We start from the raw sequence: 14,504 nt of genomic DNA, 5'->3' as shown, positions 1-14,504 counted from the left end.
CATTTAGAGAAATGTGGTTGTGGATTTGTGTAACTTGGTACATGATCCGAATTTTCCATCATGGGATAAAACAGGAATTGCCTGAGCTCTGTTTGGCAAGGAGTTAAATACATCATCTAAGTAAAGTACAGGCTGGCTCAGTGCCATCGCCTTGTCCAGAGTCTGTTTAACCTCAAGTTTGGGGATAAAGTGGGGAATCACATAGGCCACAGATTCCAGTGACATTATGCTACAGGGGGAGAACTTGGTAATGTGTGAAACTGCATTCTTCAAATAAACTGTCTCAATTGAAACGAGAAACAGCACAGGGCAGAAAAATAACCCAATAAATGGCAGTTCACGGTTGGCTTCCGATGGGATATGTGTTCAGACGAGTGACGTGTGACCTGACACCAGACAAACATGTCGCCTGCGCTGACAATAGAGTGGACAGGTCAGTGACTCTGGGCCTGACATGTGCCCCACATGAAGCCTCTTGCGTGGCATACGGTGTCACTGCCCCTCTGTGTTGTCTCTGCGCCCTGCCTCTGGGCTGTTGAGCACAATGTCGCAGTAATTGCTGTCGTACAGATTTGTCTTGCACATCATTAAAACTAATTGCCTCGCATTCCACCCATTTCACAAATATGTGCAGCAATTATTACTTTGCGAGAGTAATAATAAAATGAGAATCCATCGGAAATAAAAGAGGAGAAATGGCAAACATTCCTGGCATTGCCACTTCAGCCTTAATTATGACTGAGACAGACTGGCCAAGTTTTTGGAGATTGTGTCCAAATCCAGTCATCTGAAAAGAGGAGACTATTAGACTGTTGTTGGCAGCTCGGAACCTTCCAAACAAACATGCTGATCCAGACGAATAAGTAATTAAACACATTATTAATATGGAAACAGCATTTTCTTTGGGCTTAGCTAAAATATCTTCAACTTCATATCGAAGTGAGTCAGATGTCTTCAAACCCCCTCAAACTTGATACTCATCGAGAAAGTTTGAGGAGGTCGTCAGTGCCTGAGTAACATCTCTAAAGCAATGCCTGACAGCTATGGTGAATACAAATATCCATCCTTCGCCAAATAGTACTCACTTGGGGGTTAAAGAAGCACTTTTCATATAATGTAAGTTATTTCTTCTGTCAAAGTTCTTGGTTGGTTTTTAGGCGATCAGAAGAGGAATTCTGTACATGTATTACAAGCAACCTGGGGGTCATTATTGAGGTAAGTATTGTTCATAATTTCCCTAGTGGGTTACTGTTACCTGTTACAAGCTTAGGTTTGCATGTGCGTGTATATCCAAGGAAAATTACCATTCTTGCCCCCCCCCCTCCTCTGGACTCTCATTTCCAACTTAGCGCTCGTTTCCAGTCCATTACAATCCACCAGAGATTCTTCTTTCCCTCTCTCTGACTCAAAGTAATACAACCCATCAAATCTTTATAGTCCTTTCATTCAGCAAAGGGCAATTTGAAACCAATATCTGAGATAGCTCAAACATGTAGCGAAATCTCCTCGCTTTACATAGGTCAACAGTGCTACCAGAGGAAACCTGACATTTTGGAAAATAATATTGATAATGAAAGCATAATCGCAATGCTCTTGGGAAGGACTCCTCTACAGCCTGAGCGTCATTATGAGATTTAGAAACTGGGAGCTGCTCCAGAGATTAGAATTTAGTCGAATATGACAAAAGGCTTGACTGAAGGCCCTTTCAAACCCTGAAAAGGGAGACAGGAAGCTAGGAAATAAGAATGAAAGGTAAAATGGCATTAGAAATGTCTTACCTCTTTGGCTGTTGCAGTGTAGCCATCTCTCTGAATTTACTCTAGAACATAGTAAGTTTTCATATTGTCGGTAGAACGTGTGCACTGTCACAGACATTTGTAAAACTCCTCTGACTGAATATGTAGTCTGGCAAACCTCCTGTGATGACAGCAGGAGCCTCTCTGTAGGAGTCACCACAGACCCTAACAGATCTCATGAAATAGGTCAAGTGTTCAAGATTGTGGGAGGCAGCGGGGAGAGACAAGGTTAAAGATTTGGACTCACTATCCACTGAAGAAGTAAGAATTGGTCTATTGAGCAGTTAATACAATTGCCTCTCAATGCTAATCATTTCAAGTGAGTGTTAATCTCTTTACAACATGTGATTTCCACATGGTTGCCAGAGTAAGTGCTATCATTTCAGGCTTGCCAAACGCTAACTTTGCTGTCTACAACCGAAGTGCTGTTACTGTAACTCTGCATGCTTTCATTAAAAGCTCAGAATCAAACTTCCCTATTGTTCTAATCAGAAGCAGAAGGAAGGGAGCCTGACACTGTTTGACAGATCCTTTATTTTCTCTTTGTGGTAAGTCTTACAAGCGTAATATTTCACCAAATTAAGGTGCCTCTGTCATAGATGCACATTTTTCAATCAGTATGGGTTTTTTGGTCCAATACAGTAGTTGCAGCTTTTATTCTCCTAACCCACCTCAGCTCTGTGGGGGGATTTTGTTAACCTACATCTGACCCATGACACTGTGTACATTACTTTTAGCCACGCTATATCATGCCTCCACCGCACTCCTCAAACTCCCACATTCAGCTTCTAATGAGCCACATGCTGGGGCGCTCTGTGGAGGATATCTGGATCTGGGGGCGTGCGCCCGCAACTTGTAAAGCTGACTCTGTGAGACGTGGTGTTCACCAAAAACCCACAAACCCCATCATCCTGAGGGATCACATCCCAACAACTTCCATATGGTCTTTAAGCAGGAGGGTGCTATGATATATGGTCGGCTATGGGCTGCCCTAACAACACTGTGGCCTCTGTGAGCGAGTGTGTGACTGAAGGAGAGGGCTGCTTGTTGTTAATGTTAATCTGCAAGTCAATAAAGCCCAGTCTCTTTTTTTGGGTATCTGCAGGGAGATCTGTAGGAGCATGTGCACTTTTTTGCATCATGATGCCGTTAAAAACAAAAGAGAAGCAAAACAAGTGTACTGCAAGAATGCTTTTACTTCTCTCTTCATTATTTCTGTATTATGAACAGCTCACGAACAAAGACGTTAAAATAAACAAAAAAGAAATTATACAGGAAGATGTCTAGGTCCAGACGCTGACTACTACTTCATTTCACCACGCTTTCGTCTATGGTAGCAATTAGAAAAACATGTGGCACAGGAGGCCAGAACAAGACCCAATTGCAACCTACAAACAGACACACCAGCTGGAGTGGAGAAAGCTGCACTCCTGGTTTGGGGAGACAAACTAAAAGCGAGCTGTCCAGCGTCTATGTTAATGATGGGCTTTGGGACGATGGGGTGTGTATTGATTACAGGATCTGTCTAATGGGCCATAACTCTCTACAGGGCTGCCAAGGGAGTGTTTTGCCCCTGAACTGTGAACTGTGCAACCCCCACAAATCCACACACACGACATATAAAGCCGTGGAGGGCTCTGTGGCTGTCTGTGTTGCTGTAATTTCAACCCCAGCTCAATGGCGTCACGAGAAACACCAGCATCTTAAAAAACCTCCTTCTGTTCTTGTAAAACAGAGGACGCTGCACAGGAGGCTTGGTTCTCATCGGCGTTAGGTCTTTTTTTTCTTTTCTTTTTTCAAACATTTGGTAAAATAAAATTGAATTATTTTTCATTTTTTGTAATTTGAATGACTCACTGCTGCAGAATAATTGTACGTTTACTCTTTTTCATCAAATAAAAAAAATGAGAAGTAAACTCTCAGCTCTGCTGCTGCCTATAGGATGTTGTAAATTAAAAACTGCACACAGGACATTGACTCATATTTACAGTAACTCTGCTGAAGAACTAATGCATTTAGCAGTGGTATTCAGCAGGATAGTCCGGGTGACTCGGAGGATCGTGATGCACATTGTATCATGTGCTTGGCTGTGACTCATGACCTAGCCACGTATACTATCCTATTAAGTGCATATGCCATGACAAACCTCTTTACCTACAGTACTGTAATGGTGCTATTGATGTGTAATGACCTTCTTGAACTTCAGCATGAGTTTTTGTCTGAAAGTTATAATATGTATGACTAGGCCTATGTTATATATTTTTTGAGTAGTGTACTGAAATTATCTGAAATGTTTCCAGCAATTCTCTCAAACCTAGAGAAATTTGTGATGTATTGTGTCATTTGGTCACCTGTCAATGACATCATATCCCCTATGTGCATGGGTCAGAGTTGTGGTTGCCTGCCAGAGGCTCCAAATTGACTTTTATCTAGTTTTAAAGCCACATACACTTTTTACAATTTGAACGTTTTCAACTATATATTTTAACCAGGATTTTAGTGATCGGACATCTGGATCTTAAGTTATCAGAGTAAAAAGCCAGGCAAATGTTAGGCAGCTCACCCACCAGCAGCTGGAGACGTCCTGTCCTGTGATCACTGAAGAGTGACGGCAAATCACAGATTTTTAAAGTGAAATTGTTTAATTCCATTACCGGATATAATCCCATGGTCTGTTTGTTATGGAGAGGAGGACACATCTGCAGATAATTCCACTGCTGATAAAAACCTGCTGAACGTCTTGTTCATAAGTTATTAAAGAAAAAAAGGTAAGCAGTCTCAGCCTCCAGCTACTCCCTGTCCAGCGAAGAGCGTAGGTGAATCACTGATTTTTAAACTGAAACTGCTTTATGTGTGGGTGTTTCTACTGGTTTTAATCCCCCACCATTTGCTATGGAGAGGAAGGCCCCTCTGCAGAGATTTCGGCCACCGGTAAAAAGCAGCTGAACGTCTGGTTCATAAGAGAAACAATCAAAACAAAGGTTAGCAGCAGTCTCAGCTCCCAACGCTTCCCTGACGTCTAGTGTCCGCCATACACCATTGTCGAAAACACTTACTTTAAATTTGAATGTGCTTTATTCATCGCTGTTTTTACTGGTTATTCAGTGGTGAGGACAACTATCGATCCCACGATCCCACGCTATTTCATGACATCACCCAATGCCGACTTTTGCTATTGTTTTGATAGAGAGAGCCCAGCGGCAGAAATGACATATTGTGCGTTGAATGCAGAGAACAAATTTTACTGTAACATCGGGTCCAATATATTTGAATATTCTGTTGTGTGTCACAAAAAAAAAACTGAGACGGCTTGTATCTATTAGGTGAAGATGGTAAACCTGCATTTTTGGATACCGTTTTGGAGGTCAGAAAACGTTAACACATGTACGTCCTTGATAGTTTACCAGCTGCTTCACACATGTCCAAGCAAAAGAAAAGCATCTAATGTGTTTCAGGTTTTAAAACTGTCTTTTTATACTGCTGGGAGTACAAAATTATTTCATTGATTAACTCACATAAAACCCACACTGTGATGGCTTTGACATCCATGAAAATCTCATTTCCTCTTTTGGACCTTAAATGAGCTTTCACTAAATCCAACCAACCAATGTTATTTGCATAGAATGAGGTAACCATTAAAATGCTGAACAGCAAAGTCAAGTTTTTAACATGACTTACATGGTTCTCAATGTCTTCATGCTGCAGGGCTTTAATCCTGCTCAAACTACAACGGAGACATGATGGAATATGAGAAACGTGCTACATTCTATATCTTTTGTTTAGAAAGAGAGGGATACGTATCTTGTGATGGCAGAGGTAAGCAAGAGAGAGAGACTTTCTGCTTGAGGAGTTATTTTAGAGTTGGGATGGGGCCCTGAGCGGCACAGCAGGCCAAAGAAAGCTGGAAGGAAATCAAAAAGAAACTCCTCTCTACCGCATTTCACTCTGTCAATTACCAACTGCTTAAGAGACTGAAAACAACTTTATTCCTCCACGTGAATGATGCACCTTTCATCTGCACTCCCTAAGACAGCAACGGGTTTAAATCAAGGGCCATGTGTGTGCTTTTTTTTTTTGATGGGGTCGTGCTCTCAGTATTGGCTATTCTTGCAGCATGCTGCCATATGTAGCACATGCTTTCGCCAAAACATCATGATGTATAATGTGGTGAAATAGATTCCACTGCAGAATCATAAGTCTGCTCTTTAGGGAGCACTCTGAGCTCAGGTAAAATGTAAAGCCAGTTCCTGTCTGTGCTGCAGGGAGTCTTTTCCCAGACTTTTCCCAACTTCAATATTGTCCCAGTCATTTTCTCTATGTGGTAAACTATGCCATTGATTATGGCTGAACGCTGAATCGAAATATCATAGAAATCACAATATGGCAAAAAGTGCAATATCCAAATCAACCTGCAATATTTTGATAAAGGTCAAATGCGTCACAACATATTCATATTCGGTCAATATAATCACAATGTAATTTTGTTTTTGGACATAGTTCAGCCTAACCATTACTGTAATCAAACTACTAAAAGAGCCGCATGAAGCCAAGGTAACACAACATTAACTGTGATGCATAGTGACCCTGCCAGAGGTATGACGATACCTAGCGCTCCTTTTTAGCCACGCTAGCAGGAATCTTTGTTCACCACTTTGGTCAAGAATTAAATACCAAAACAACTATTGAATAAATTGTTATAAAATGTTGTACAGACAACCCAGGCAAGATATTTCAGCTAGCACCATCATGAGGTTGACATTTTTACTTTTAGTGACATAAGTTTTGGAGGGATTTCAATGAAATTTGGTACAGACCTCCATGTCTCCCTCAGGATGAAGTGTAATTTGGTGATTTTGGTGATCCCTTAACTTTTCCTCTATTGCCACCATCTGGTCAAAATTTCAATTTGCCACATGATTTATGAGCAAATACATAACTAATGACATCCCCCTCAGCCCCAGCTGTTCTTTGTGTTCAGTGCTAAAAAGCAAACATTACCATGCTAACACGCTAAACTAAGATGTTGAACGTGGTGTAAACATTAAACCTGCTCGTCATCAGCATGTTAACGTTATCATTGTGAATATGTTAGCATGCTTATGTTAGCATTTACCTCATAGGACTGCTCCATCCTCAGCAAGTAAAGCCTCACAGAGAAGCTAGCATGGCTGTAGCTCCTAATCTTGTTGTAAAACTAGTAGGTATAGCTACACTACTCCCACATTACCAAAGAGCTCATTTAGCTCAGACTAACAGTGTGTGTCCTGCCTGGTAAAGCCTATCCAAGACCCCATTTACAGCCAGGTTTGAGTGAAAGCCACATTCAAGAGTGCTAAGATTGAAGCTTCTGAGATACAAAGGAAAAGAGATAAACTTTAAATCTCCAGTAACACTGGCTTTCTAAACTTCCGACTATAATGATTTTTTTTTTCCAAGAAATGTTGTAAACCAAAACTTCAAAACGGTAATTACACTGAGACACAATGTCTAATTGAGGGTTACTGTATTTATCATAAAACATCCCAGAAATTCAAACCTTGAACCTAATTCAACAGCTAAGTAACATACTATTTTGTAAACAGATCTCTGTGGCCATTCCCAATACAAACTAAAGTGATGGTACAAATTTTACTGAATTAATATGCTGTTTTCTCTTTTTTAGCAATTACTGTTTGTGCAGGTGTACAACGTTCCCATGGCTTTCTTTTGCTGGCATATTTTATGAATGATGTGTTGTTAATGTATTGGTGAAGTATTGTTTTAAATTGGTGTAAGATTCCATGAAAAACATTACAAAATTTGATCTGGACATTTGACAGTGGCCATCTGCAGAGTTCAGCAGGAAGATTTAATCAGTTTTTGTGTCAAGACAGTGTTGACAGTTAAAGTAATGCAGCTGACAGGCAGTCTTGTATTCTAACTGAGGCAGTGGGGCTGCTGCTGGGTGAGGCTGCAATATGGCCTCCCTCTGCTCTTCATCTAAGCAACAATACTTTTGATGAACAGATGTGACTTTCAACACAGCAGGGAATAAGTATGAGAGCTGACCCAGAAACAAGATGCTCCATTCATCTCGATGAGAGCTTCGATCCTGTTTGTAAGTAAACAAATGGAAATACAGCCAAGCTCACACCTGGCCTCATTTTACCAGCCAACCACAACAAACACACACACCTTTAGTTTTTGGCCACCATTCATTAAAAGTGCATTGGTTAGGTAAAACCTCAGTCATAAAAAACCTATGAAGTTTTACCTCTAATCACAGCAGGTCACTTGGCTAGAATGGAAATAAACATGACCCAACAGTGGAAATACAATGTTCTTAATGGATCAAAGCTTTGTGTCTCACAACTCTGGCTATTTTCTGCACTGGAATTTGCTTTAATACACAAACAGGTCTGTTAACCATCCGTCCCGAAGCTGAAAACAGAGACAGTCAGCACCAAGCCTGCCAGGACACGGGCAGGACTGAGTCTTCAGAGAGCCTTCAACCAGCAGACCCAAGGAGACCCAGACGTAGACCTTTTTATAAACACATTTCTAAAGAGATGTAGGCGCACTCCCGGGACAACAAGTGATCCAATTCCTGTCATATATTTGCTCTGACCTCAACCCAATTGAACAAGGAGGTATTGTTAGGAAGCCATAACTCTAGACACCCAATCCAGCCTCTCGGGTGAAGCCTGCAGCTGACACTTTTAATATTAGACATTACTTCAATCCCTTCAGCGAGAATTTCCTAGACGCAGCTCAGCCACGATATGTTTTTACTTATGCTATGCCGACAGGTTTGTTCCTTTTCTTTCCCCCACTGTGAACATGTTTTCTCATGCTGCCATCTCCTAATAAAGCAAGCAGGGTCTCAGGCAGGGACAGAATAAAGATAGTCTGAGCCTGTTTTCCTCCACGGAGGTCTTCTACGTGGGGGCTTCCAGTCCCAGCTCAAGTCTGGGGCCTTTGTGTTGGCACCTTGCCTGCCATGGGACTTCACTCAGCTGATGATAGCATAGCCTCCAGTCAGACCTGGGTGAGGGCCAAGCTGTAAGAGGGTCCAGATGGTTGGACAGACCCCTGGCCTGCTCAGATTCACTGCCTTGTTTAACGTAGGCATGTTAGACTGGACCTGTTACTTTCTGGCAGATTATAAGTATTTACTCTTTTAATTTGGGTAACTGCAGCTCCATGTAAGATGTAATTTACACCTTGGTAACTGTGCCTTTAGCTGGGACTTGTGAAAAAATGGAAGGAGGCTTTGCACTGGGCAGGAGGGAAGGAGATCTAATTAGGAGGCTGCTGGGACCAGTCAGCTTGTTGTGTAATCGACTGGCTGAAATGTGTGTGAACTGTGTCTGTGTATGTGTGTGTATGTGTGTATGTGTGTGTGTGTGTGTGTGTGTGTGTGTGTGTGTGTGTGTGTGTGTGAGGAAGATAATTAGCGGAGGACAAACACAGAAAACAGTAAACAAGTATAGCTGCTAAAAACATAGCTATCTGTCTAGATAGATAGATAGATAGATAGATAGATAGATAGATAGATAGATAGAGAGCTTGAGTCCCAATGTTAGTGAAGAAATGTTGCCTGCCATGTGAGTTTTACTTCACTTGTAAAATTTAAAGATATCTTTTTCTAAAAAAAAAATTCCCCAATTCCAACCTGTTATTTCAGTCTGTGGCGAACAATGGTGTTCATAAATGTGAAATTGACAAAAGACATGCAATGAGTAAAACTGGTGGAGCCACTTCTATTTTAAGCTTGGCCTCTTTATCAAGAACTGGTCTAAAAAAAAAATATATGACACAAGTTAAACACAGATGTGTCAGCGTTTTGATGAAAAGTAACTATTTCGACCCGTCTCTGTCAATATTGAGTTTCGAGAAGTGGCCAATGATTCATTCACAGCCACTCCACTTTTAATTATCTGGCTGTCAGGATATCCGATACTGCTGTGGTCAAATAAAAGAAGCAGAAGTTCCACCTATAATTAAGGGCTTGTGTCGAAAAGAGAGCCAAGTGCTAAGTGCTTGTAATTTCCATGCGAGGATCCTACATGAAGAGAAAAGGCAAACACCACATGATGAACATGACCATGGGGGCAATAACACCCTAGGAAAACTTTCGTAGAGCAATTCCACTTGACAGGACAGTCATTAGTAGCCTTTTTACTGCATTATTTTTCAGTCTGTGTGCATAAGATTGTAAAGCTTCTCTGTCTGCTAAGTTTCCTAGCTCCAAAAGCTATGCTATACTACACATAAGGCTTGTCACTGTGCTTTTGTGCCGTTTCAAGACTTCACAAACTTGTATGACCTTTGTTGCAAAGCAAGAAAATTGTTATCTTCACTAACTGAATAAAAGAGTGAAAGTGCAAGTTGCATTTATTTAAAATTTACGTCGGACAATTAAGTGTTTTTTCCTTACGTTTTATGCAGCGATTGGTTCCTGGTGCCAAAGCCCAGCCAGAGCAGCACTGCTGACCTCCACAGACATTGGGCCTGAACAAAGGAAGACATACACAGAAACCATAGTGAAGTAAGACACCGACAGCATTGTTTCAAGCATACAGTACATTAATATATATAGAGCAATAAAAGTGAGTGTGGAATGCCTTTCATGACAAACAGATCTGACTGCAAAGGCTGTTATTTATAGTTTCAAGATCATCCTGATGTGGCTGGCTCATTGATATGATCACCTATGAGATTACACTATAATTGCATTTCATTTGATAAAAAATTTCAGGGCAAGTCGAGAAACTCTATCTGAGTGTGGACCCACAAGTCCCTCAATCTGTTATGCGAGAGTCAAGAGTGAAAACAAATACAGAGTTATCTGAGCCTTGAAGGGATTAGACACACGAGACATGAAAAGCACCCTGCATCTCCTATAAATCACTGAGCAAATGAGAGATGACAAGTTTTAAACAGTTATAACTGGATTCTTTGCACTCTTTAATCCTCACTTGCAGCGCAGGCCAATTTTTGCTGCAAGATAGATGAAAAGGCACCAGACCGCAAGAGCAACTTCAGGGCAACAGTCAACGCGCTGGCAAGGGTCTGTGCCCCGTCATCTTTTCACAAGATATTACAGTAAGTGGATGTCTGACTCATAGTGATTTGAGGAGATAACGGGGATTGACTCACTGACCTCAGTCGGAGTGCACTCATTAGATACTGCGAGAGCGTTACTGAGGCGTCACAGGGATATCATGCAGTTGTTTGGGCCCTCTGGCAGGCTTCGCTTTGTCATAAATCAAACACATCAGGCCAGGCCCATGCCAAAGATTTCAGTCATCACATTTAAATTCCATCATGGGATATATGTATGTTTGTAATGGAGAACTTACAACATAATTAGGACCATGCCCCAGGTTAAAATATAGCAACACCTTGTTCACACCTTGTTATATTTTTATTTAAACCCCCAACATGAGGAGGTGGAGTATTATTTCACAACTGAGCTATCTGGATCAGTCAAACGTCTGACAGGTGCACTGAAAACAGAAGGGGAGTCACACTGAGTCAACTTGAATGTAAAGGAGGGTTAAGTGAACCCAGCACCGCCAGTGCCGCGGGGTGTAGTAAATGAGTAAGCTGACTGGGAACTCCAAGAGGAAATGTGTCACGAAAAGCACTTTCTCTAACAAGCAGCAGATGATTCATCTGACGCTAATGAATCAAAGTGTTAAAATAACCAAGCAGACTACTATAAGGTAATGTTACCGCAGATTTATGTTATGCTACCTTTATGCTTCTTTAAAACTCAAAGAGCCCTATTCATTTACCACTGAAATGTGTTTTGCTGGCAACGTCAAGCAAGGCATTTGCCCTGTGCTGCAATAAAGCATGTTGGATCTAATACTACAGGCAGCTATTTTCTTTATGCGCTACTTTAAATAGACAGCACCTCAATTCAACCATGCATCAGTGCAGCTGTCTGGGTGACGGATACGTTAAGAAATGTTTGTTCCATGGACCGAGTCAGTAAAATGTAGGTATAAGTAGTGGACAAGATCCCTCTCCAGCCTTTCTATTGGGTGTTAAGTGGTGAGTTTTAGTTTTCAAGGTCCTGCACCACAAAGACATCTTCAAGGACAAAAGTATCAGTAGCAAGCAGGTGGGTGAGGGAGCATGAACATATAGACCACTAGTCACTTTCCTCTTCATTTTTATCATGTTTTAGGCTTAACTCAGGTGAGTGCACATTAGACTACATGTATGCCTACAGATGGCAAACCATTTGGCTGAATCCTCCTATTGCTTGTAAAGCGTCCTCCATAAATTGGCCATATAAACATTCAATTTCCTAAAGGAAAGAGGCTCTGTTATGACACACAAAAGAGATATTTCATTTATATTTCACTGTCTGCAACCCAAGGTGAGCCATTGAAATTCCCCTCTGATTATTATGTAAACACTCTCCCCACCAGTGTGTATCATGCTTTGTCCCTATGGAACAAACAGGACTGGATGGACGAGGGTTCATTTAACAAAAAGAAAAGAGCTCTAATAAGGAAACAACCGACGGTCCTGTTTGGAGTTTAACAGAGACAAAAAAAAATTGGGATTTGCAGCATTGAGAGAGGGCCATCGCAGAAACAGGTGTTTCTGATCACTAAGCAAATTTGCAAATGTTCACCAGCCGATGCTCCAGTTGAGCCACTACAATACATGGCCACAGGCAACAGCACAAAACTGGGGAGCACACATTGAAGTAGTCTGCAGCTACTCTCCTACTACGATTTAAATACACTGTAATGTGTGGTAATGGGAGGAAATGGTGATAATGCAGTGTTGCATGGGTCTCAAAACAGTTCAAATTCAGTTCACCCATTCATATACTCATTTGCTTCTCATTACAAGCATCCACTATCACCCCAGTTATCAGCACAGTGTTTAACCTCAGCTATTATTCCATGTCCTGCCATAACCTTGATGACAAAATACATACATTACACTAATTCATGTAGTTAGTGCAGCTCTTGCATGTGTACTGGTGTGGACTGTACAGCTTCATGCACTATATCCAACCAGCTTTGTATTGATATAGAGCAGCACTTTGTAGCCATTTTCTTTGGCTAGTTAAGTTACATCATCACATGGTTTTCCTTACAGGAATAACGATTCTGCTTAAGTGGGCCACCACTACTTTACAGTAAACCACATGGACTGATGTACAGTAAAATAGGTCACACAAATTCCTACAGTTCACACAGTGAACTGGAATGGCTCCAGCAGCTTGATATAGCATTGTAAGTAAAACATTTTTTTATTGGACTGTAGAACACTTGGCTGTCACTCTTACCCAACAAGTTTCCTTGTGTTGGCAGACTTGCTGCTCTGCCTGCGGTTAACTCTGGCTCTGTGCTGCAGGCTGACTGGTTGTCTGGCGGTGCGCTGCGCACCATCCCGCGGCGCAGAGGCATGGTCCTCCCGGGAGACGCCTGCAGCATGAGCCGGTGAAGCTCTGGATGATGTGCCTCTGGGCACGCGGACCAGAGTCCTATACTGGCTGGTCCGAGGAGAAGTTTCACCGGACGGTTTGGAGGATGCACGGTCCTCTGGTCCCCTTGGCAAGTGACCTTGACTCCTCACCCGTGACTGCTGCTGGTCCCAGACCGCCCGGTCTGCCCCTGCACACTCTTTCCTCCCACCTGTTGTGTCCTTGTGACTGTTGCCAACTTGCATGAGTGCAACAGTAAAAAGCATTAAAACAGCAAATCCTGCACGGTCCATTTTGAGCATGCAAAGTTTTGAAATTACCGCGTAAAAGGGCAGGTCGAGTTACAGTTAATCTAGAGCCACTGAAATATGAGCAAATAAAAAAAATCCGCGATTAGTCTACAAGAGTTCAGCAAGTCATCCTCTCCCAAGAATGAAAGAAGCCTGGATACCTCCTCATAATGCCCAGGTAAGAATTAAGCGGTATGTCTTCAGGATATCAAATCAGCTCCTAACCACAGTCCAAAAGTGAGAAACTCTACAAAACTTTTTTTCTTACTGCGCTGAAAAGAAACGTTATTTTAAGCAAACATTATTCCATCTGTTTTAGTTTATGTTAAACAAGAAAAGAGGCGCAAAGACAGCAGCGCTTCGGCTCCAGGACTGCTGAGGCTCTACTCCTACTCCAAGTGAGAGAGTTTGAATCGTGCTCCCATGAATATCACCACCTCCTTGGATCTGAAGTCACCGGGAATTTTTGTAGGGATTGCATGCGCTTTGCAAGAAGAAACTCCCCCTTGTCGGCTGTATTGTTGCTTCCACTCACTGCACCGCTCGGTCCATGTGCCCACACGCACTTTCTCTGCCAAGTTACATCATCTTACTGTGTGTCTTTTTCTGATTCCTTTGAACGGGAGTATTGAAGTTATCATGACTGGAGCTGCATCAATCATTGCCTTCAGTTTGAATTAAAGTTGACAGGCTACTACAGTATCATAAAAATTAAGAAAACGTTTCCAGATGTTTTTTTCTTAAAGACTCTGCAGCACTATTAGTGGATTATTTCAGTTAATACTGTCTCTTTTATTAAGATTTGAATTCTTTGAGTTAAGGCTGTTTTATCTTATCACAGTGTCACAGGACAGTGTGAAGCACTTTGAATTTAATTTACAATGCTGCAGTTCAACTTGTGCAGGTTACAACATATAAAACGAGAATCATTGCAGTCTGTAGACTCACAGACTCACTTTCATCTGGCAGTAAAAGGTA

At 41.7% G+C, this 14,504-nt stretch overlaps 1 protein-coding gene across 2 annotated transcripts in view; it reads right to left on the bottom strand.

Annotated features, from left to right (window-relative positions):
* LOC130180194 (latent-transforming growth factor beta-binding protein 2-like) overlaps positions 1–14,252 on the bottom strand; it is an 84,940-nt gene extending 70,688 nt beyond the window's left edge. For both annotated transcript variants that reach the window (XM_056393611.1, XM_056393612.1), the window contains exons 1-2: positions 13,099–14,252; positions 10,216–10,289 (exon numbers count right to left, since the gene is read on the bottom strand). In XM_056393611.1, coding sequence (XP_056249586.1) covers positions 10,216–10,289; positions 13,099–13,538 — 514 coding nt within the window. In that variant the 5' untranslated portion in view covers positions 13,539–14,252. The remainder of the gene's footprint in view (positions 1–10,215; positions 10,290–13,098) is intronic.
* Positions 14,253–14,504: the final 252 nt, after the last annotated feature.

This window comes from Seriola aureovittata, chromosome 13 (assembly GCF_021018895.1).
Source record: "Seriola aureovittata isolate HTS-2021-v1 ecotype China chromosome 13, ASM2101889v1, whole genome shotgun sequence".
In the NCBI taxonomy this organism is placed as follows: Eukaryota; Metazoa; Chordata; class Actinopteri; order Carangiformes; family Carangidae; genus Seriola; species Seriola aureovittata.
Note: the sequence above shows the minus strand (reverse complement) of the source record. Positions and strands in the feature narration are given on the sequence as shown.